We start from the raw sequence: 25094 nt of genomic DNA, 5'->3' as shown, positions 1-25094 counted from the left end.
CAAATCCATTCAGATGCAAACCATCCATATTGTATAAGTCCTTTCGCCCATCAAACTCACTGCATAGGTTATAGAGCTGATTTCTTCTACAATAAAAAAACAGGCGGGCCGATCCGTCAATCGCACCTGTTTTTTTATTCCGAAGAAGGAATTTTGATTTCAGTTTTTCTAGGAGATCTAGTTAGAGTAAATTGAAGTGATTAAATTTAACAGATAACTTTTATAACGCACTTTGAACCAACGTTTCAGAGAATGACTTTCTTTTGCAGATGCTGCATCTTGCGAGCCAACTCAAGTGGGATCAAGGAAAACGTCTTCCTGCAATTTCTTTGAATTCTCTGAAGGAGCCTCGCTAATCCGTTTGGATTTCACTGCGACGTCTTGAAGCCCACGCACCAGCAGAATGTGAATCTCCGCCCGATGGCGAATAAGCCAAAACTCCCTTATTTAATCTCCCCGCGGTCCGTTTTGTCCGAAAGGGAAGAAGAGCCAGACAAGGTGAACAATGACCACTCGGTGGGCCACTCGGAGACCGAGAGCACGCATGAAAACACTGCCCTTAAGCACGACGCCATTTCCACTAACGGCGCCGTCAACAACCTCGCTTCTCCCTCGACAAGCGACGGCCAAGAAAACGAAAAGCAAGAAGAAAACGCGCTGCCGACTGCCAACGCAAGATTTAATAAACCGCTGATTACGCTAATCAAAGACGACTCCACCAACTCGTCAAACTCCAAGTTATCTTGTGACCTGCCAGAACATCCGTCGCTGAACGACGAGACTGGAGGGCCGAGCGTGACTTTCCCACCTTCTCCCAACGTCGAACACGCGAAGTCAATCCTCCATCAAAACAACGAAGAATGTTCACCTTCGCCTTCAATCAGCGCATCCGACCATCCCCCCAACAAGCTTCAAGTGGAGAAATCCGTGACTTTTACGAAGTCCCCCTCCTTCAGTATGAAATCGTCCCAAGGCAACTCAGAAACGCGCATTTCCGTGTACATCAAACCCATCGCATCCTCTCCAAATTCTGCCGATAATTTTCAAAAGACGGGACATCAGTCGCTCAACGGAAACGAGTTCAAAGAACCCCTTTCAGAAAATAATTCGCATTTGCTGCCATTGCCTGGCACATCTCTGATGCCATACGGCCATCCTCCAGGCAATTGGCCACAGAATCCATCGTATAAACCTCCAGTCTCATATTTCACCAACACTTCAGCACCACCAGAAGACTTTGCTGGGTCTGTCCCACAAAGAGTCGATCCGATAGTTTACAATTCGATATCGAAGTCTTTTCAGGAGGCCCGAGAAACCAAATCCGAATTCGAAGAGTCAAAAAGCGAGCCTTTGGTGTACAACATCAACCTGAATTCCCTGAGCGAAAGTCGAGAGGTGAGGCCTCAGGAACCGGAGTTGAAAAGGACAGTGTCGTTAGTCGGTGGAGGTTCCCTCAAATCCTTTTCTCAAGAGGGTCAGTTGAAGCACGACAACGAAGCGGTTTGCAAGAAAAATACGGCCTCAGCCCCAGGGTACAGTCAAGCCAGACATGCGCATTCGAGTCAAAACAGCTGGAAAGACAAGCCGAGTACTCATCTCGGATACGGCGCCGATTTGAACTCTTTCTCCGAAGGTCACGCTGTTCAACAGGAAAGGCCACACCAAGAAGCATCGGCGGCACCGGAGCCCACCGTTTCCCAACGACCTCGACCCAAGACCGCTGCAGTGGAGCGGGAGACCGTGGAGCCAATCCAGCAGCAAAACATTCCCCCCTCGTACCCCCCGAAGCACACGTGTTCGTGTAAGTTTGTGTGTACGCTGTTGCTGACCGTGTCGGTCGTATCGCAAGCGGTGTTCGGCGCGTTTCTTTTCTCTTTCCTGGAACACTCCAGGGAGGTGTCGACCGCAGTGAAAACCGAAAAGTGGAAGAATGACACCTCCGTCCTGTTAGCAACTGAACTTCGACACGTGGTCCAGTACGAGCCTGTGTGGCCGCAGAAGGTCTACCACCATCTGGACATATTCGAACGCGATCTGTTGAAGGCTTGCCACAACGGCTACAGGAGATCGGAAGATATCGAAAAAGCACCCGTGTGGAGTTTCAGCAGCGCCCTCTTCTTCAGTGTTTCTGTGATGACAACAACAGGTAAGTAGATAGCTGGATCCTTTGAGTATTTATGTTGAGGATTCGTTGCTATAACAGAAATGAATCCCCCCCCCTCCCCCAAAAAAAAGACGTAATGGTAGGAACTTGATTTTTATAGGTTTGGACCCGAAAGACCGCTTTCAGACAGTAACGTGCTTCTCATTTCGCATGAAGTTAGTTCAAGACATTAAACCAACAACAAACTAAACTGTTAGTTATACGCGTAACCAAACAAAATACTTCAGCTCATATCCATTCAAAATTTAAGTCCCTTAACAACATTGGAGATTTTAATAAATGCACATTTAGACTATTCGTGTAATTTATTACTATTGGTCGGGGTAGGGGGAGTATTTGAATTCTTGTCGATGAGCCATTCTGTCCGATCGATAAATAAATTAATAATACGTGCTTATATAATAATGACTATTCGGGTGTGGAATTATTATAATTTTAATTCATTTTATTTAAAAATTGTGGGTGTGTTTAGAAAGATACATACATATTTAGAGTAATGAACAACTCCGATCACAGCTTTATTTTAATCTACCTTCTTTTGTCTTCGCTGGCCAGTTAAGCAAAAATTTGAAGACAAAGTTTAAGTCTCCTTAGCTTTTCCGATAGTTTGTCAGTACTTCCGGTTCAGGAATGGCTTTGGGTATTTCCAAGCAGCACACGCGATTTTATGTGAAAATAGTATATTATTCTATTTTTAATAAAAACGCCATTATGTACCACACAAAACAAACTGTAGTCCTGAAAACTTGCACTCAAATCAACACAACTGCTTATTTTTCACAGCTCAAATACGAAGAAATTGAGACCAATCACATTTCATCAAAAAAAAAAAAAAAAAAATTCTAGTTCAAATGCAATTTCTCCTCTGCAACGACGTTGAGGCACGTGCGTGTCTCGTGTGTAAACCACTAGCTCACACGTTTAATCACGTGAGTACGAATTGTGTGAAATTTAAGTTTGAGCTGTTTTGTACAATATTTTAATATGGAAATTTGCCTTAATATTATTTCATTTTCAGGGTTCTTATATATTATTTTTTTCTTCAAAGCTATTTTATTGCAACGATTACATACAAAATATTTTTTTAATTTAAAGATAGGTTACTATTGTGTGATATTATTACATTAACTCTCCTGGAGTCACTCGTGTTAGAGGCTTAACGGAGTGAAACAAAAAATATGTTATTTAATTCTTCCATTAATTTTATTTAAAGTTTGTCTTTAGTGGAGCAGATAAGAGTAGTAAGTGCACTTGAAAGTAGTGCAGCAAAGATTGTATTTTTTTTACTATCGGGATATTTTTCTGATGTGCCTCGGACATAGGGGATGGAATTCATTACTAAAATCTTTCTGAAGAGAAGGCCGTGGAATGGGGAGAAAGGATTGATTGTTTTTTGATAGCCAAATAAGAAGGTGATGTATATGATTAAATTCTGCTGTAAAGGTGGACTCATTGGAACAAAGGTTATAAGCTCTGTTGGTTAGTGTTTTAATGATACTATACTACATTGAGAGCGGGAGCGATGGGAAAGTTTGTCAATGTATCTGAATGTGTGGGCGGGCTTCCTGTATACTGAAAAGGACAGGTTACCATTGGATAGGCATGTTACCAAGGTGTCTAGAAAGACTATTATTAGTTTCCTTTTCCTGGTACAGTGGATTCTAAGGTGAAGACTTAGGTGAGAAAGGAAAACGTCTAACGTGTCTGGACCATGAGGATAAATCGAGAACACATCCACATATCTGAACCAGGCAGAAGGTTTGAGTCAAGACCTTGCTTTTCAAAATATTCCATAAAAAAATTGATGGGGGAGGAACCAATAGAGATACTCCCTATCTATTTATAAATTTTCTGTTTCCAAAATAAATATCCAGAATGGATAGCAGAAGGAAACAGATCAGTAATATCAGGAAGGAAAGCTTTATACACCTATATGCTATGCATTAAGTATTATTTAACGTTAATTTCACAATAAAAGTTTTAAAATGGTAGAACTTTTTATGTAGGAAGTGATATGACCAGTGACCATTTTTGGTAATTTGTATATCGGGGGGGGGGGGATGAGAAATGAAGGTTTTTGTGATTTTAGGAGGCCAGGAAGAAGCTTTTTTTTTTAGCAGACTTCTTTGAGCTGCGATTTTGTGGGATTGTAATCTAAAGGTCTATAGGTGGAGCTGAGAATGATGCCTATTTTTCTATTATATTCACTGGTATTAAGAATAACAGTAGCACTCCCTCTTATCAGCTCTGGTGATGATTATACTGCTGTATTTCCGTAGTTTCTTGAAGGCACCGAATTCATTCACCCTCTTCATACAGTAGTTAACATGTCATCAAAAAGGTTTAGCGATGCTGCCATCAGTGCCCGTAGTCTCGGTCGTAATTTTGCCATTGCTCCAAAGCAAGTACTGTCACTAGACCTAATGTTCAGCATCGAATGCGGTATCTGTAATTTCACTTTATAAATAGCTAACGATGTTAGGTTTGATGTCGCTAGCATTCTTCCTCGATCTTTGCCTTCTAAAAGAAATCTACCGTCTTGCCAACTCGGTGCCCTCAAGAAACTATGTAATAGTCATCACCAGATGCTGATAAGGGGAGTGCTACTGTGATTGAGGGAATAGACTAGAACTGGATGGTAATCGAGTGCCGATGTTTCTTCCTTCTCTTTGCGAGCATCACACTCCTTCCAAATGCCTTTTGGCGGCACCTTGACCTGAGGTTTCTGCTTATCTTGGTGATTACTTGAACTAGGGATAGCAGGTACTCCAGATTTGTCCATATTCTTTATCGTAGAGCCAGTGTCGTCATGCGACGAACAAGCAACAGATGATACGGGAGACCTTTCCAAATGATAACCGATTTTGATGTCTGTTAGGTCCTGTGTAATACGACATGATACCGATGGTTCAGATGGTACAAAACAAGGAACTGATGTTTGAGTATTTCTGCTGGACCTGTTAATCTGAAGTGCCACTGGATATCGAAAAAACTTCAACAGTAGCTGGAATGGTAGACTGTAGGCAGTGCAATCCCAAATTCTGTATCTTCCCTCAGTCGTGGCCCTTCTACCGTCACCGAATTTGCGCACATGGAATTGATTTGTGAGTGGATGCTCACTCACTCACCTAACGGAGGAAAACGAAACGCAGATTGTGGATGACTTAGTGCTGATAATGTCTTTCACTACTTCTGTCCAACCTACGAATTTCTTCAAATAATTCTGGTGAACTTGGTTCTCTGATCTTCGATGACATCTGGTTCTCAGCGTTACTACGGTTGGTGGGGAGATTTTGTCCTGCTTTGTTGCCCCATCCACACAGATGAAAAAACGGAGTACTTCTTTTGGTCTTTTCATTGCGGAAGATCCGAAGAACCTCTATGAAACTCTTAACTTTTAGAGCGTCTGCCGATTTTAGGAGTGTAAAAAGCCGGTCCTGCGAAACGTCCACTTCACCACGGCTACAGTATTCAGATCTGTATGTGATATCGCTGAGGGACGCAATGGTTGTTTGTAAGAAATTCAGAGAAAGAACAGACTGCACGCAGGTAGCACATCATGAGCCTTTAGAGTAAAGCTGTTACACGCTGTCGCATCAACTGGGGCTTCACTAGCAATGACTGATCAAAAACAGCTGAAATATTGAGCTGATGAGTCCTCATTATAAGCAGGTTAGCTGGATTCCCATCTTTTTCCACATTAAATAGAGTTACTCGCTTCGTATGCTGTCCAATCTTAGAGAGCAAATTTCTTTTCAGTTTTCTTCAAATAGAAAACATTTAAGCGCGTATACGCGTATACATAATTAAAAACCGAGAATCCCAATAAATGAACACTGTTGGCCTGGTTAGTGAATCCGCGGTGGGACCAACATTTAAAAAAAAAAAAAAAAAAAGCAGCTTTAGTTCATGTTGTCCTTGTAACAACGATTCAGTTAGGCTTAAAAAAAAAAAAAGAAGAAAAAAACGACAACAGTGGTGGCTCGTGGCTTGAAATCGTGGGGGTGCTGCAACTTTCGAAATATACATACACACTGTAAGTACATTGCATACGTGTTTGGATAAAATATCAAAATTATGGTAAAAATTCTAAAAAGAAATTAAACACGAAAAAAATTGTTTATTATCGATAAAACTATACAGTTTAGTATAATTCAAAATTATTTAAAAATAAAACCCATTTAATTGTAATTAAAGGAATGATTTACAATTTTTTAAAGAGACGAAGTAAACACGATAAGCACTACGCACACTCTACTACTAGCGCAAACTGCATATAAACAACAGTGGAACTGCGCGACGGACAGTGCCGCATTACGCTAATAGCTCGCATCTCACTATGACGTGGTCCGCGCGGTTAGCCTAGTGGCCTTGCGCTTCGCAACCATATGCCTCGGGAAGGAGTGTCCTAGGTTCGATTCCCGTCCACGACGTGAGGAGCTTAAGGAGCTTCCTCGGCCATAGCCAAGTTAGTCGGTCTTGGGCGTGGACAGCAGGGTTTTTCCCGCCAGTTTATCTGGTGTTTTTCATCCCGCAAGCAGGCAAACCAGTCTGAGGACACAAGGATTAGAGTCAGGAATACTGACCGAGCCATAGGTCTGATTCGTCAGCCTATGCCGGTTCCGGAGCCCGGATAAAATTTGGGGAGACTAGATGGTACTGTGAACTCCCGTAAAAAGGGGGAACGCAGTATTCACACGAAATTTATTATACTATGACGTGCATATGTTTGCGCGCTTAGCAATATGACACTGTGGAAAACACAGTGCTGCTAGCGCCCTCCTAAGTGCTACACGATGGATTTTTATTATTTTTTATACAAAATAAGAGAATTGTAGAGGATTGTTGATGATAAAATTAAATATTGCAAGCAAATATAAATAAATTAATAAATATATTTATATATCGAGAAAAATTGGGAGTGCTGCAGTTCCGCAGTGCCTATGCACGAGCTGCCCCTGCACGACAAGTTTAAATTATTTGATGAGAATTCTTCCCCTATTTAACGTGTTTCAAACTACTGTACTTACCAGTAATCCTGCACACTTCCAATCAATTAACAGCGAATTCATATCATAATACAGAGCTGGATTTTTTTAAAGCACCAAAATGCAATTTGTGAAGAAGAAGAAAAAAAAAATACAACAACATACACCACCTGCTAAAAAATGCAGTTTTATATTTGATCATTATCCAGTTTAGTGGAAATTAGTTTAGAGTTCCGTATTATTCCAAACTGAAATACAGTATATGCGAGGAAAGACTAAGTTGTGTAAGTAATTATTTTGATTTCTTCTGTGTGAGATAAATAGTGTGTGTGTGTGTGTGTGTGTGTGTGTGTGTGTGTGTGTGTGTGTGTGTGTGTGTGTGTGTGTGTGTGTGTGTGATTTTTTTTTTTTCCAAAGCGAATGCCGAACTAAATGAAGTAAACAGATCGTTGTTCTGTAACCAAGGTTACACTTCCTTCCGGAACTGAACAGTGAAGAACGAATATAATAGTACGCATTATAATCGCTATTATAGTCTCTACAAGTACTGCTTCACTAGAACAAGTTTCCGAAATATTTTTAAGAGAAATTGCGAAGAAAATAAACTTTCCTCGCAGTCGTACTGTTCCAGCGGGACTATAATTGTTCCGAACTCATGACTAATTCATCTCTTCCTACTATCGCCGCACTACTTAAACTGCGTTTTCTGTTTTGAGCGAATTGATGTGACGAACGGCTTGGCTACAAGTAAATAATTCATTTCTTTTCATGCCGTGCCAGGAGCCGACGTGGAAATCCAATAATTACCTCAGCACGATAACCGGTAGCAGGAAATGACGTCACCCAACAGCACTGATTTATGAGTGGTTGCTACGCTGTTGCGTTTTTTTTTTTGTTTTTTTTTTTAATAATCTCTTCTGTGTCTAAGGTACAACGCTGCGTGATGTTTATTTTCACTTTAAGATAATGCGCTTCTATAGGACACTGCGTTTGTTGTCCAGAAGTGAGCAAACTAAATAAACAAAATGGAAATAATTCACGCCATCTATGGCATAGCACTGACATTTCTAAAAGACTTGCAATCAGTGGCAGCTCATAGCTTGAAATCGTGGGGGTGCTGCAATTTTCGAAATATACATACACACTGTAAGTACAGTGTATACGTTTTCGGATATAATATCAAAATGATGGTAAAAATTTAAAAAAAATAATAAACATGAAAAATATTGTTTATTATCAATAAAATTATACAGTTTGGTATAATTCAAAATTACTTAAAAATAAAATCCATTATCATAACCCCAATAATGTTCTAAAATCAAAACTGTAACAAATGTTATGTCTTGAATTGTAATGTCCAAATATTTAAAGAGACGGAGTAAACACGATAAGTACTACGAACACTCTACTACTAGCGCAAACTGCATATAAACCACAGTGGAACTGCGCGATGCACAGTGAAGGATTATCGTGAGTTAGTCCTTGTGATCGGACGTATTCCTTTAGACTCTGCCTGCTTGAATTTTATATGAGGTTTTTCGGGAAGCTCGCATTGCACTGGAACTAACACAGTTCGAGACCTACCCCCCCCCCCCCATCTGTATGAAATATGCAGAGGTCTAATGGCGGACAGACCCCACCCGCAATGAGGACCAGTGGTGGATGAATGGTATTTTAGGGAGGTAGGTCTCTGCACTGTGTCCAAGTAAGTTCCCGAAACTCCCTTTTCCTTGTTTTTAGGATAGTCACCTATAATAAACTAACTTTTTGCTGGTAGACGCTTACTCTAAGCTGTCTACGGGATTAGCTAGTAGACTCTGAGTCTACAGGATTACTCGGGAAACCCGAGAAACCGCTATTTTCTCTCATGCCAAATTATGGACTCTCCATACGATCAGCTCGACTTCAAGCAGCTATTGGCAATCTTCAAACAGGGAGGAGGCCTGTTGCAAAGGAAATGGCCATGAAAAGTAGCAATTAGCCGAATAGAAGAGGTTGAATTAGAGGACTGCCAATCTCCTGACCCTCTTCAAGATTCCAGCAAAGAAAATGCCACATCAGCTGATATTCACACACTAGAGGATAATGACGACTTTCAAGTAGTCAGTAGGAAGAAGCGAAAGAAGGAGTCTCTAGAACCTGAAATGCTGCCTCAGACCTCAGAGAGAGCAACACCAATGGACACTACAGCATAAACTGAAAGAATAATAGAGACGGATACAGTAACTCAGTCTAAAGAGAGAATTCCACCAGTGATCTTACGATCCAAAGAAAAATGGTCATCAATCACCGAGTTGATGAAAAACAACAACATCAAATTCAATTCAGCAAAGAACACCGATGAAGGAGTCTGGATTCAGCCTGAAGGTGCATCGGACTACCGTCTGCTCACCAGACATTTAGATGAATTGAAAGTCCCATATCACACTTTTCAACTTAAAAGTGAAAAAAACGTCAAGGTGGTCATCAGAGGTTTGATAGAAACCATACCATCTGAAGAAATAGCCACTGATCTCAAATCGCAAGGATTAACACCAATAAAAATATCACACATGTACAGAGTGGATAAGTGGCCCATGCCTCTGGTCTTGGTGGAGATCAGTAAAGACCAACGAGAGATTTATGACCTTAAGACTGTCTGTAACTTGGTTATCAGGACTGAACCCCCTCAGAAGGAAAACATCCGCCGGGCAATGCCGCCGCTGTCAAAAGTATGGTCATGCGCAGAAGCTTTGTAGGGCGGAATACAAATGTGTAAAGTGCGGAAATAATCATCCCTCGCATACATGTGCCAAGTCAAGAACCACTCCTGCTAAGTGTGCCAACTGTGGCGGCCCACATCCAGCTAACTACAAGGGCTGTTCATTCCACCCATCTAACCTGACAAGGACTAGGAAGGCAGTAACCCCTTCCACTCAGAAGCGAATCACACAACTTGAATCGGAAATTAAAGTGCGGGCAATTACACCTGATAAATCGTATGCCTCTGTAGTTTCCTCATGCAACAAATCGGCAGAAACCATACCAAGTAGCCAAAACTCTGCTGCAATGCTTGCTGTCACTCTGGGAGAAATGCTATCAGCTTTTAGCAAATCAAATCCAAACCAGGCTGACACAAACAGATTTCTCAAAAATACCCAAGTCATATTCTCGTTGATTAATGGATAATCCAGCCATCACAATAAATTCTATACAGGTTGCATTCAGGAATGCTAATGGACTCAGCAACAACATTCTAGAACTCCAAGAATTTGCTGCCCACTACAAAATTGATATCCTGTTAGTTAATGAGACCCATCTGCGGCCACGTGATAATCCCAAGCTAAGAAATTACTCTTTAATTAGAAATGATAGGCCTAATGCCAGAGATAGAGGTACTGTAATCTTTATCAAGAAAAACATCCGTTATAATGAGATAAAAAAAGATTCCTACAACTGATGTGGAAAAAACTGGCATAGAAATTTACACCATTAATGCAGGCAACTTAAAAATATATTCTGTTTATAACCCTCCAGGCAGAACTCTGTTATCCTCTGATCTTTCTCAGCTGCTTGATACTACGGAAGCAACAATAGTAGCAGGTGTTCTAAACCCAAAACATCCCTTATGGAATAGCAGGTGTGCTAATTACAACGGAAAAATCCTTCACAATTTTGCTAAGTTGAGAAATATTATCATCGCAGGCCCGATTGAACCAACACACTATGGAACACACTGCAGGCCTGATGTATTAGATATAGCCATATTCAAAAACACATCTCATTTCCAGCTGCAAGTAGTTAACGACCTCAGTTCGGACCACAACCCAGTACTTCTAAAACTAGGAGAGGATCTGGAACTTATTCCCAGTCAGTCATTTACTAATTTCACAAAATTCAAGGCTACAATCAACACTATCATGGATTCAGTGCCGAATATCTCCACCTGTGAAGAAATTGACACAGCAGTCAGCAACCTGGAAAGCAAAATTGAAACTAGCTTAACTGCAGCCTCTTCTATTTCCACTCCAGCTCAAATAAACCTACTTCCAGAAGAAATCCTTGCTCTAATCAAATACAAAAATAAAATCAGACATCGCTTTCATAACACGCTATCTCTTCAAGACCGCCAAGAGCTGAACAGAGCATCAAACTTACTTCGCTATGCACTAAAAGATCACAGAAATCAACAATGGGAAAGAAAACTTTGTTCCCTGAAAACTGAAGATAACTCCTTGTGGAAATTGGCAAAAGCTCTCCGCACGGACAGTTCCAATATCCAGTCCATTCACGTAGAAAGAGGTATAGTTTATAGGGACGATGAAAAGGCAGAAGCCCTTGCTGAAGCTCTTCAAATTCAGTGAAGTCCTAATTATGCACATGCGAATTTGGTCTTCATAGAGAAAATTCACCGTCGAGTCCGTACTGCACTCCGGCAGCCTAGCAGCTGTGAAAATATCTGTCCCACCTCGCCTAAAGAGGTCTACTCAATCATTAGGAAGCTTAACAACAAAAAAGCCCCTGGCCCAGATGAAATTAACAACAAAACAATCAAGGCCATTCCGCACAAAACTGTCATGCATTTGGTAGCAATCATAAATGCAATACTCAGACTAAACTATTTTCCAACCAGATAGAAACAAGCAGATATAATCCTCATTCATAAGCCGGGAAAAGCGCCTCAGTTACCGTAAAGTTACAGACCCATCAGTCTCCTTTCATGCTTGGGAAAATTGCAGAAAAAATCACCCTCAATCGACTTCAAGATGTGGTGAACAATAACAACACAATACCGAAAGAGCAGTTTGGGTTTCGAACCGGGCACAGTACTACACATCAAGTTCACAGACTGGTCGAATTTATCGCTACTGGATTCAATTGGCGACAACATACAAGAGCTGTTTTTCTGGATGTAGCAAAAGCCTTTGATAAAGTTTGGCACAAAGGCCTCAAATTATTTATGGCCAAAGTTCCTCTACCTTATCAAACTTATCGACTCCTTTCTAAAAAACCGGAAATTTCAGGTCAAGTTGAGAGGACTCAAATCCTCTTTGAAAAGAATCACTGCAGGTGTTCCTCAAGGCTCGTTGCTCTCTCCGCTGCTTTTTAACATCTTCGTTGCTGACGCCCCTAACACGACATCAACCACCACAGCTTGCTATGCGGATGACATGGCAATTTTGAGTAGATCTCTCAGGCCGAACTTAGCTACACAGCGCTTACAAACCGCAGCAACAAACCTAGAAAAATGGCTCAGGAAATGCAGGATAGCTGTGAATGCCGACAAAAGTACTGCCATTCTCTTCACAAGACGGAAGGCATCCCACTACGGAGAAGTCAAACTTTTCAACGCAACTATTTCATGGAAATCCAGCACCAAATATTTAGGTATTCAACTAGACAACCGCCTCAACTTTAACTCTCACACCGATTATGCCTGCAGCAAGGCAAACTCCGCAATTATGCAACTTTACTCTCTTCTCAACCGAAGAAGCTGTGTCAGCACCGAAAACAAACTACAGATCTACAAAACAATCATTAGACCCACATTAAGTTACGGATCACCAGCTTGGGGTCACAACCCTCCTGGTAACATCAAAAAGCTGCAGGTCATCCAGAACAAATGTCTCCGTATGATATTCAGTGCTCCGTGGTTTGTCAGGAATACTCTCCTCCACCGAGACGCTGACATTCACATATTTCTTCGTGATACTGCCATTACATATTTCACCAAAGCAGCTAATCATCCCCATCAACTCATTCGAGAGTCATCTAACTACGATGAAAACGACAGGTGGAAACACAAGCGTCCGAAAGTGGCTCTGCTCATCGGTACAGACACTCCCACACTATCCTAAAATGGGTGAGTCAGGTGCTCGATAAATTCTCATTAATTTAAACAATTTTTCATAGAGATGAAGGGATTATAATCCAAGGGATTGAGATCCATCCAGCCACAAAGGTTAAAGGCGAAGCACAGTGCCGCATTACGCTAATAGCTCGCATCTCACTATGACGTGCATATGCTTGCGCGCGTAGCAATAGGACACTGTGGTAAACACAGTGAGCTACAAGATGGATTTTAATTATTTTTTTATACAAAATAAGAGAATTATATCGGATTGTTGATGATAAAATTAAATATTACAAGTAAATATAAATAAATTAATAAATATTTATGTATCGAGATAAATTGGGGGTGCTGCAGTTCCGCAGTGCCTATGCACGAGCCACCCCTGCTTGCAATTATCTGTGTGCTAGAGCAGTGCTTCCCCAACTTATGAATGTCAAGGCCCCCTTTGGAAAAATTAAAATATTTCACGGCCCCCACTAAAAAAAAATATTATTATATTTATTTATTTATATTCAAGATTTTGCGTTTGTAAGCTTTTTTTTTGTGCTTTTTATGAATACCTTGAAATGAAACTTATATGAATAAGCAGATATTTACTATTATTTATTAAGCGCCGAAATATGCAGGAAGCAAAATTTATGAACCAACACCAATGTGTGATTTTTTTCCATTAAAATATAAAAAATAACAAAAAGAAATAATAAATAATAAGAATTAAATACGTTTGTTTTAAGATAAAAAAATCATCTACTTAGTCTTAAAGCATTTTAAATTTGTTTTCATTATTTCACGGTCCCCCTCCAAAAAACGTACGGCCCCCCAAGGGGCCCATGGCCCTCAGTTTGGGAAGCGCTGTGCTAGAGTACAATGTTGTCGTATGATGTCATCGCTATTTACGTATCCAATTTTATCAATTTTAATGGACTCGTGGCGTTTTTGCCACTTCATCTTGTCCATCATTACAAAGTATTGTTTTTCTTTTCTTCTTTTTTTTTTTTTAATTATTAAGTGGCTTTGATTTTGTTGCATGTTAAATTTTTTGTTCTCCCCTTTTTTTATTCTTCTTTCTCACATGTCGTGATCCGACTTCCTCTTTTCCATGCAACTGCTTTCGAGAAAAAACCGTCGTCGAGAAGAAAGGCGTATTGAGATAAAGGAGCACGCGAACCAAAACAAGGGCGTATGCTTGGGTGAGCATTGTAACCTTTCTTAGAATTGTGACATTCTAAAATCCAACAAAAGACAAAGTATTCGAAAGGAGAAGTGTACAGCACGGTTGAATGAGTTATTAAACTAAACCCGGGCTCAAGTGAAGCTAGAAACTGGCAGGAATTACATGCTACCTTTCCAGTCACCACAGTGATAATTATTAACTAGTTAAGTAATTATTATTATTGCTTCGATCTTTCTATCTTCGCTAAAAATTTTGTCTAAGAACAGCTGAGATTTTTTACGTGTTCTATAGGTTCTCCTTTCAAAATGTAGTTGATATTTTCAATGCTTCTTCCTATTTTCATTGTCTTCTTATTGCTGATCTTCATTAGCAAGTTTTATGAAATTCGGGTAAAGTCTGGAAGACATATTTTGACATTTAGGCCTTATAAATAAACGTATTTACCAGATTACAAATAAGAGTATTTACGAGACCATCTCCCTGCTTATTTGAAGCCTGAAGTGGTTTAAAAGATAGTTATTTAATCTGTAGAGCATGGTTCTCAGATAATCAATCCTTTGGCTAGTTACACGTACATAGCATAAGTTTTAATTTATAACCTTTGTGCTGTGACATAAGTGTTTAGATTTTTGATCTGTTTTAGGCATTCAATACTAGCAGAATCGACCAGTAGCAAAACATTCTATGAGTATGTTCGTTACACAACGAACACCCTTTTCACATGCGACTTTCATTTTCCTGTGTTCACGAAGTTTGGAGAAATCTAGCATCGGGAACCTTAGAGACATATTTTAATCAACAAACTTAATTTTGTTGACATTGATAAATTGTTTTACATCGACTTTATTTACTTCTTTTCCCTTTGCAAAGAAGCAGTTCTGTGGTAATTTTTTAAATATTTGTTAGCTTCTGTTAGCAAGGCACGAGCTAACTGTTGTTATGGCAACGCACGACTTGCGCTGTCTCGAAAAATACTGCCCTATTTCCTAAACAGTTATGGCTAGTTTTTATTCGCATTTTAACTCTGCAGTTTAAAAAAACTGCATTCCAAATTGCAAGTGACAAAAGCACTTTTACTAATAAATTTTTAATTGTAGTTTTCGAATAACTATTATAGGCACTATAGTTTATAAAGGTCTTGCAAAACTTTTATCTCATTAAAGTACACTGCGCTTCTAAGTTTCAATTTCTGCTACTGTATTTTTCATTGTACACTCAACAGCCAAAATAATAGACATTCCCAGTCTAAATAGAATAGACCTGAAACTTCTTGCTAATGACACATGGGAGGCAATGGCTATGAATACGAGGAAGATGACCTCCAAGACATGATCTGCGTTCGAGCATGTATTACAGGGAACAGTGATTGTGACATGCGATTTTGAAAGAGAAATATAGTGAGAATTGGACAGGCTGGGTAAAAAGGATCTCGAAATTGTTGCAGTATAGTCGCATCATACACGCTGTGTTGATAAAAAGAAAAGTGTGGTCAACATCGCATACGTGGCTATAAATAGGCAATCGATGCGCCACCAGACGAAGAATCGATAGATCATGAAGTCCAACAGGTGTGTTGCTATCGGTCACGTGATTGCGAAGTGAAAGCAAAGAATGCGAGCGAGCGTCTGTTTGAATGGTTCTACCTCCTCCTCTAGATCACCTAGTACTAAGACTAACCTCTTTTTTTTTTTTCTTGCATAGATGACCAAGACGGTCACTTTTCTTCATACCAATAGCAGTTCACGGCTTTCCTCCGCTAGTCTTTCTCCAAAAAGAAATTAAAAGAATCTCGACTAGTCTAGATCTCAATTAGATGACTTCTGATGTTTTTGTTACAATTTACTTTAAATTAAAGATGCCAAGAAATTATATTCTTGGTTTCATTCCTTTATCCAAATGTAAGCAAACAAGTTTGCGCCTGAAGTATCTTCAGGACTGAGGCAACTCGTCGTAAAGGTGGTACAAGTTCTCATCACTTGCCTTAGTATCCCATAATGCAAAGCACACTTCGTTTTGCATTATGGTTTCATTCCACAAACAGACAAATTATGTAGAAAAATATCCGCAAAGACACTCATTTTACGTATTTCTAAACAGCATCAATTTCCAGCCCTTGGTGCGTGTGTGTGTGGGGGGGGGGGGGGGGGTTGTCGTCTTCTTCCATCAGACTGTTGCCCAGTAACATTAATTCTTTCTCTGATGTAATGCATTGTCATTTACAGTGGATTCCGCCTTAAGGACCACCTGTTAATGGATGACCATCAGAATGGATTACGCCACTTAAGTTCAACGGCAGAAATCCACGTGCCATGGCAAATTTAGAGAAACTTGTCCAATCGCTCTTGACATTTCCGAAAAATTTCATGCGTTGCGTCTAATAGGACTCAGCAAACTACCATTTTATGGGCTCGTTGACACCCTTTGTTATACTCTCTGGTCTTTCATTCTGTGCCATGGTAGGTTGCATCCTCTCTTCAGATTTTAGTATATTTCTTAAGAGAATCTGACCCAAGCAAGGTTGGAAACTTTTTAATACCTTAGGCTGGATAATCCCGGAAACTTTTCACTAGATATTGAACACGGTACTCGTTTTTGCCATTCGCTGGTGGGGAAAGGATAATTCTGTAAACGTCACCGCTACCAGAAGACAATCCTGTCTCCCTTGTCAAAAGAAAGATCTCCCCTCGCTCCTCCATACTTCTGATAATACCGAGATCTCCATTGAAGATCAAACTTCTCTTCTTGGGATGACTCTCACCTCTAAAAAGCATGTAAAAACACGGTTTTCACATGCTTTTTAGATCTTATAATCTACTGGTTAGAATCCATGTAAATTTCAGCTTCAAATTTATCTAACCAAACTTACCATCTCTCTCTCTCTCTCTCTCTCTCTCTAGATTTTCAAGAACCACTTGAACAGATTTCCTTTCTCCCTAATCACTTGCCTCCTCCACATGACGCGATTGTGTTACAATAATAAAAATAAAATAATTAAATCAACGGAGAAGTAATAAGGATTTATTTGCTGGTGTGATTGTTTGATAAATATAATACAGCAAATATCAACATAAATTTAACTGATTTCGCTGATTAAAATATCAGAATTGTTAGTGAAATCACTTTATTCCCTACTGGCTTAACTCGACCCCCCCCCCCCCAGCGACATACACATTTCGAGGGGAAAGCTTGGGAGAGTTATGGGGAAAGGTCACACATGCGCACTGCTATTATTACTGCTGCTATTTTTAGCGGATTTTTTCACACTCGATAGCAGATTGTAATAATAATGGTTAAAGAAAAGTAATCCCATTCTCGTGGACCCTCCGCCTTAGGAAAATCCAGTGCACCCCATTTATCCTATATTTAAGACAAATCTGGGTTGTTATTCTTATTAGTAGTAGTAGTAGTGGTGGTATTTAGGGAAAGTCAAAATCTAATTCCAGGAAGCACTTTTGGATCGCGATAAAGTAAAAGAAAAAAAAATCGTTTCCTTGATGTCATTTCGGGTTTTTTTTTCGTTATCCCAGTAGGAAATAGCTGCCTCAGACCGGAGATAATAAAATTTGGGATATCGCTGTGGTGTTTGCAAAGCGGGATATATTCGCCGTCTTGCGTGAGCGGGCGCTGTTAAGCACACATCCAAGATCGAATTCAATGTTCCTTGACTTGAAAATATCGCGTTGATGTTATCAAAGACGGAGAAGTTTTGCTCTCCGACATGTTTCCTCTACAAACGTCAGTTTTCTCCAGCTAGAGATTCGGCTGTATCCCGAAATACATGCAAAATTTTGTATTTGTTTACTTCATCCATGGAAGTGTAAAAGATTCGCTGAAAATAAAAACAGCAACAAACACTGTGAAAGGAATGGCGCCAGGCACTAAATTTAGTGAACCAATCGATGGTCTGCTGAGAAGAAATTGATCACAAATGCACTTTAGATTAAAGCGATCACTGTGTGACGTCTCGGACAAGTACAGACGCCGTCTGGCGTTGCTTTTGTTGTTGGCACCAAGCGAACAAACAACTAACAAAATTGACAAGATAATTTCCTATTTAAGCAAGTGTCCCAATTTTACTAATGGCTTCCAAAACAGAGGTTTAATCATTACTCCAGAATTCAGACGTCATTTCAGCGCTGCCTGTCCAATACAAAATAATATGCAGTGTCGTACAGTAACAAGAAATGGTTTCATTTTTATCTAAAACGGCTCATGCAGAATGGGAAGGGGAAAAAAAAAAAACGCAGAATACAGGAATAGTTGTAATTACTATTATTACGTGACATATCCAAGGAGTCCTAGAACTCATCGTGGGAAGGTACACTACTCCACCATACCATCTGCCCTACTTAATCCTTCAACTACACAAGTCAACGACGCTACTATCATCAACACAAAACGCCATCTAACGCCCATATTAATTTTCTCCTGACCATCTGTGAAAAACGAGAACAAATGAACCTAATTCTGATTCAAGTGTTTAAAAATCTGAAGAATATTTGTCTAGCTTTAATTTTGTTGAAACCCCCAACCGTTTTTTTCATTAATTAACTTAATTTTTTAATGTCGTAAACCATTCAGTTCGATGAATGACGTACAGTGGCATATCCCTTTCCTTATAACTCATTTCCCATTCATGCTTACAGAATTAAAGGTACTATCGGACCAACATAAGATGGAGAGGGTATTGCCATTGCAGCCAACAAGAAGAGGAGTTCAGCAGGCGATCAGAGAAGTGGAAAGCAGTGCATTTGAGCTGATTTAGTGGCCAACTAAATCAACTCAAACTTTATTTACTGCCAACAGTACAAAATATGCAGTCAATTGCTGCAGTAGGCCAGGAAGGTATGGGAGAAAATAATGGTTGACCTGCATCTGCAAATTAACACAATGAATTCAGGCCGAGTAATTATTATAGGGGACTTCAACGAGGGAATTTCTTTCTTCCAGCATGAAACACATGCTGGAACAGAGGGAGGGAGAGAGTAATCGTGCGTCTTGACCTGGAAAGTGATGAAACATGGCGCCATTTTTGGTGTATGTGGAACTACAAAGCTGATAATTATGACAATCACAGGGGCTGCTTGGAACTGTGCTGCAGAATAAGAAACTTCAAGGGAAGGATGTTAGTGATGAGCTATGGGGTGTTTTATCTAGGAAGTTATTAAACTGTATCCAGGATAAATCGGGTACGAGTTAGATGGATGAATAGTGTCATCAGGAATGAGCTGTTAAAAAAACTTATTTAAGGAATTTATTTAGAGAAAGGTGATCGACAAGCTTACCAGCAGAACACAAAGCACAAGTAAGAAGGGTAACTAGTTTAATAAAGAAGGTAAAATCATAGCATGCGAGGAAATGAGCAGAGCAGGCTCAAGCCAAACGAAATCCCAAAGAGATCCTTGCACTATGTCTCAAGTAGAAGAAGAATGGCCGTGGTAGGATCACCTTGATGAAGACTGATGGTAGGCAAGTGACAGAAATGAACGACATAGTTGCATTACCGCGCGTGTGACGACTTAGCAGTAGTGTATCACCCTGGTCGAGATGCTGCAGTAACAGAGGAAGATGAATTACACGTGATTAGGACAGCACAGAATCTTGATGCGAATGCAGCTATGGGATTAGGTTGATATCAATCTGCGTGTTACCAGAATGCGCTAAGAAATTGACACTTCCTCCAACCAGGCCGTTTAAATCTCAGCTCTCATGGTCCAAAGGGAGTGGGAATAAGGAAGAATAGTTAGATGTTTAAAATAGGTACCAAGATGGAATAACAAAGTATAGATCGATCAGTATCTCAGGAGTAGTGGTTAAGTATTAGTTGGGTAAAGTCGAATTTCGGAATGGAAAGATAAGAGGGGATGGGAGCATGAATTAAGGAAGGCTAGGTCACGTCTTAATCATTTATTCACACTTTTTTTTATAATGAGACAGATTACATGTATAAAAGGAATAGCTACAAAATAATGCTACTAGAGTTTGCAGAGCCATTTAACAGGATACTACACGGAACTCTGTTACATAAATTGGCAAACAAATGGATATAGATATGAAGTTGGTGTGGCAGCTAATGGGCAAGTATCTCAGAGTATTTATGGAGGAGTAGAATCCATGAGAAGCTGGATTCTACCCCTCTGGCTGGCAGCTTTTTTTTTTTTTTATGTTGGGCCCATATACGAGAGGTTGGCTGGTCAACCTATAGTACGTTAGTAGCGTATGTGGGTGATGGGTTGTGAAAGGAGAAACTTGTTTACATTTGATTTAAACACCTGCATATTGTATTCCTTGGGAAATACATCTGGGGAAGACTGTTCCACTGTACTGCAGTAGCAAGGATGAATGAGGAGGAAAAGAAACTTGTTCTGTGGGTTTCGAGGTGTACTGTGAAGGGATGCTGGGAGGTGGCTGTACGTGTTCCAATGGGTTTAGTACAGGGTGGGGGGATTATTGATGCTATTTCAGATGAACATTTCCCATGAAAGCATTTATAGAATATACAGATTGAAGAGACCAAGCGTCTATATGAAAGTGAGGGGAGCGAGTTGGTGAGGGATGGGTTATTTATTAGTCTAATTGCTCTCCTCTGTATTGAGTCAAGCGTTTTGAGGGTACTTTCGGAGCCCCACTCCAGATATGAGAGCAGTATTCTAGAACTGGGCGGATTTGTGATTTGTATAGTGTTAACAGCTGTTTAGAGGTGAAGTAGCGTCTTGAGCGAAAGAGAAAACTTAGTTTTTTGGAAGCTGAGGCTGCAATGTGTTTATGCCAGGAGAGGCTTGATGTCAGGGTAATTCCGGGAAGAGAAATTTCATCTTGTCTGGGAATTTGAGTGTTATCGAAAACGGTGCTGGGGAAAATTGGTTTACTTTTTTGTGAGAAATAAGACAGAACTGGTTTCACTAGCGTTGAAGTTGACGAGGTTATCTAAGCCCCATTGGCGGATGGCTTCGAGGTCGGAATTAAGGGCAGTGGTGGTTGATGTTCTGTGGGTTGAAGTGAGTTGTGTAGAGTAGGGTTTGTCAAATGAAAGGGTGGAATATAATGTGCTGTCATCTGCAAAACTGTGTATTGGGTTGGAGGTCAACTGAAGTAGGTCATTGATATACAGAAGGAAAAGGATCGATGAGAGAACTGAACCTTGTGGGACCTCAGCATTAGTTGGATAGTGTGCGTCCAGACAGGAAGCTGGTAATCCATCTGCAGAAGTCCTGAGGCAGTCCAAATGATGGTAGTTTGCTTAGTAAGCCTTTGTGCCAGACCCAGTCAAAGGTTTTAGAGATATCGAGTACAACTACTTGGGATTCGCCAAATTTTTCCATGGTATGTCTAGAGATGGCTGACATATAAGAACAGGTCACCTGTTGATCGACATCGGCGGAATCCGTACTGGTGGTCGCATAATAGCCGGGTACCTTCAAGGTAGAGTAGTAGTTGAGAAGTGATGGTTTTCTCCATCACTTTAGATAGGATTGAGGTGAGTGAGATAAGGCGGTAGTTAGATGGCAGCGATTTGTCTCCCTTTTTGGGAATGGGTGAATATAGGCCAATTTTCAGGATTTGGGATATATATATATATATATCCCAAATACCAGTGGAGTGAGATAGGAGTCAGTTCTGCTGCCCAAAGACCTTCAGGACAATTGGAGGAATGCCATCAGGGGCAGGGGCTTTTTATGTGTCTAATTATGACAACAGGTTTATGATCTCTTTTTCTTTTGGCAAAAGGATAGGATGCAGCTTACTGCAGGATTCTTTATTCGGCAAGAATCTATGGCTCACCTAATTCAGTGCAACAAAACACAAGGCTTAAACCTCATGCTTGTGGTTTTCCTCCTTAAAACATCTTAATTTCAGTGTTAAGTTCCAATGCACTGTTTTCATACCAAATCAACAATGAAGCACCCATGTTGAGATAAGAATCCCGATGCATATTTTTCTTTTTGCCGTTGTTGTGGTTGCCGTTTGAGACATGTTTTTAAGCCTGCTGTTTTGTGTAAATATTGTCCTCAACTATGTATGATGAACTAGTTGAATCAGTGAGAACTGTTATAAGACAGACCTGTTTAGTATGAATCTTGTCAACTTTGCAGGAAGGAGCTGTTCTAATTTCATAACTTTTTTTTTAAATTCTATCTCGCTCTATTCAAAAGGATCCAAACTGTTTCATTTATTATTACATGACATCTCCACACAACCCATCTATGATATATAATCCTCTATCTGTACAACTAAGCCATCTATCGTATCCTGAGATTTCTAGACATAAAACATGAACCTTAGATGCTTCACTCATATTAAAAAATAAAAATCCTAATAGCATTTTTGCTTGTTAATTGCATACGTTCTTTGGCCGATTTGTATGTTATTGGGATGAGAAACCCGAGTTTGGAGAGAAACTTCTTGCTCAATAACAGATGGCTAACTCACCTTTAACTGAAAAAGCCCATATAATAAGATTCCTCTCATCCTAACTAGAATCAAACTCGAGTTATTCAATAAAAAAAAAAGCACAATATCCCCTCATTCTTGCAATTGCGTTACAGTAGTGCTAATTATTAAAAAAATATTAGTAAAGAATTATTCTTCTGGGTTTTGTTTCCCTAAAGAAGGTGGAATTCTTTGAGTCCCTAACTTTTGGAAATCGGAAGACAGTTGAGAACATCAACTGACTTAGATGTAAGCAGACAAGAATGCAACAAATACAACAAACCATCTATTCCGAATTTTATACGTGTGTCGTATTCTGCGAAAAATTTGAATTATAGGACCAAAAATCTGAGTGTTCATGTTTATCATTTGTAAGTTCTAAAAAAAAATATAATACACCAAAGAACCAAATTTGTCCAATCCAGATGCTTAGGTTTACTTGTTATATATTAGTTTAATAGATTTATTTATACAGTTGTCCTTGTATTTCAGTATTCATATAGTTAACTTTATGTATTTACAGGCTATGGCGTAGCTGTCCCGAGATCAGAATGGGGGAAAACGATCACCTTGCTGTACATGGTAATTGGTATCCCTCTCACCATAGCGTGGTTGGCACTCATAGGTTGGTCTCTTGCCCGACTCTGGACTGTAACGTTTGTGCAAGTGATCTGCCGGGCATGTCGTAGGCCTACTAACAAAGTCTATCCCCTAAACATCGAGGATAAATCTCAGAAACCATATATCGTGGGAACGAAGCCTTATGTCGGAGAAAAACAGAATGCGTCCACACATCCAGCATCTGCAAGGCAAGTTACTACAGGGACGCCCCCTCCAAAGAAACCTGACATTACGATTGATCACATCGTACCCATAGTATTTGGACTTATCTTGTTGTTTGCATACTTCATATTTGGATCTATTGCTCTGGCCCTGCGGGAGAACTGGACGATTGTGGATGGAGTGTACTTCAACCTCCTTATGTTTACCACAACGGGACCTGGAGCTGTTGAAACCGAATTCCGACTCGATCTCAACAAGGTTTTAGAAATCCGACAGAACGTTGGATATCTCATTTACTTAGTGTTTGGTTTCTGCCTGCTGTCCATGTGTTTGAACTTAGGCTGGATGTACTTCTCACGTAGGCAGAAGAGAAAAATTATAAGGAGGGTTTATCGTAAGTTGCAGCGTGAAAGAAACTTGATCACAGCACCACCAACCAGATGAATAAGCATAACAAAGAAAAGTTTCAAAAGACCACACCTAGTCATTTTGGGGGTTAGGGAGAAATTATGTAAGAAACGAATTTTGTTAATACTTTAAACGATCGATGTGACTTGTATCCGAAGATATTAATCATCCATCGTAACTATTTTAAGCATTCACGTTTCGTCCCATGCTTTGCCACTTCATCAGGCTGGAAAAGGGAGTTATTACACTACCAATTAAAATTACTTTGAATTTACCACAATATACACCTGAAATTTAAAAGTGGAGACTTTTAAGCAAAGTATTAGAGGTGGACAGAAATATTTTGTAGTTCCAGATAGGATTCAAAATTCTGCAACCCTTACTGTTGGGTTCATATCTAAGGATTGTCGTAAATAAATACAATCTCTTCCCTGTGAGCGCATTTTAAAAAAATTGTGTGTTTCTGAAAGCATTTGATGTTTCTAACTCACGGAAAGATTTCTTTTTATATTATGACATATATGTAATCATACGCGCACCATTTTCGATTTGTAAAAGTGGACTCATGCTTATGCGCTTTTGCAGACAATTCTGAATATTAGATTTCTGTAATGTTGATATGAGATTGATTTTTTGCATTTGAAGTTACTATTAAGACAGCTTTATTGTATTCTGAAGGAATACAATAAAGTTCTCTGCTGTTCTATTCTCAAGTTCCCAAACAGTCCGGTAGTAGCTGTCTTCAAGGAATACATGAGACGAAATGACTGCTTTATTAATTGCTCAGAAGTGAAGGCAGAATGTTTAGATTTAAATAAGTTGGAAAACTGAGGCCAACGACAACAGGACACTGTTAATTGCCATAGAAGATGAAATATTTGTAATTAAAAGACTGCCAAATTTTATCGCAAAAATTTGAGACAGAAAAGTATGTTCAGACGTGATACTCGTCTTCGATGTAATGGCGTCGTAAACTAGTCACTGCAATTAATTATTATAAGAACATCTATTTTTAAATATAATACAATAAAATAGCGTTGTTTGATCCCAAACAGTAACACAAGTTGGGAAATTTCTCGACCAAAAGATTCCACGCATTCAGAGCACCCTGATGTTGAGATTTGTTGGAGATGTAGTGGGATCAAATGGAATCCATAAAGTATGCATGCCACCAGAGTGGAGGGAAAGAAAACGTGTCTCGTGCAAGAACACCACCACAGGGGAAAGATATTTAAATGAAACTTCACGTCCAACGCCAAAACAAGAACTAAAAATGCTGAGATAGAGAGCTAAACTACAGATCAGTGCTTAAAA

At 39.8% G+C, this 25094-nt stretch overlaps 1 protein-coding gene across 1 annotated transcript; it reads left to right on the top strand.

Annotated features, from left to right (window-relative positions):
• Positions 1 to 420: 420 nt before the first annotated feature.
• On the top strand, positions 421 to 24035 carry LOC150095759 (uncharacterized). The gene is made up of 2 exons (XM_090409953.1): positions 421 to 2146; positions 23113 to 24035. Exons 1-2 carry the CDS (start codon positions 421 to 423, stop codon positions 23814 to 23816), a joined length of 2430 nt encoding a protein of 809 aa, XP_090266079.1. The 3' UTR covers positions 23817 to 24035.
• The last annotated feature ends 1059 nt before the right edge of the window (positions 24036 to 25094 follow it).

Source organism: Typopeltis vanoorti, chromosome 20 (assembly GCF_054136105.1).
Source record: "Typopeltis vanoorti isolate ZY-2024b chromosome 20, IOZ_Tvanoo_1.0, whole genome shotgun sequence".
NCBI lineage: Eukaryota > Metazoa > Arthropoda > Arachnida > Uropygi > Thelyphonidae > Typopeltis > Typopeltis vanoorti.
This window is presented reverse-complemented; position numbering and strand designations above follow the sequence as displayed.

Bases quoted from the DNA above. Each gene is read 5' to 3' on its own strand.
- LOC150095759 (XM_090409953.1), top strand. From the start codon at position 421: ATGGCGAATAAGCCAAAACTCCCTTATTTAATCTCCCCGCGGTCCGTT. The intron at 2,147-23,112 runs GTAAGTAGATAG...ATGTATTTACAG, and splicing joins TTCTGTGATGACAACAACAG to GCTATGGCGTAGCTGTCCCG.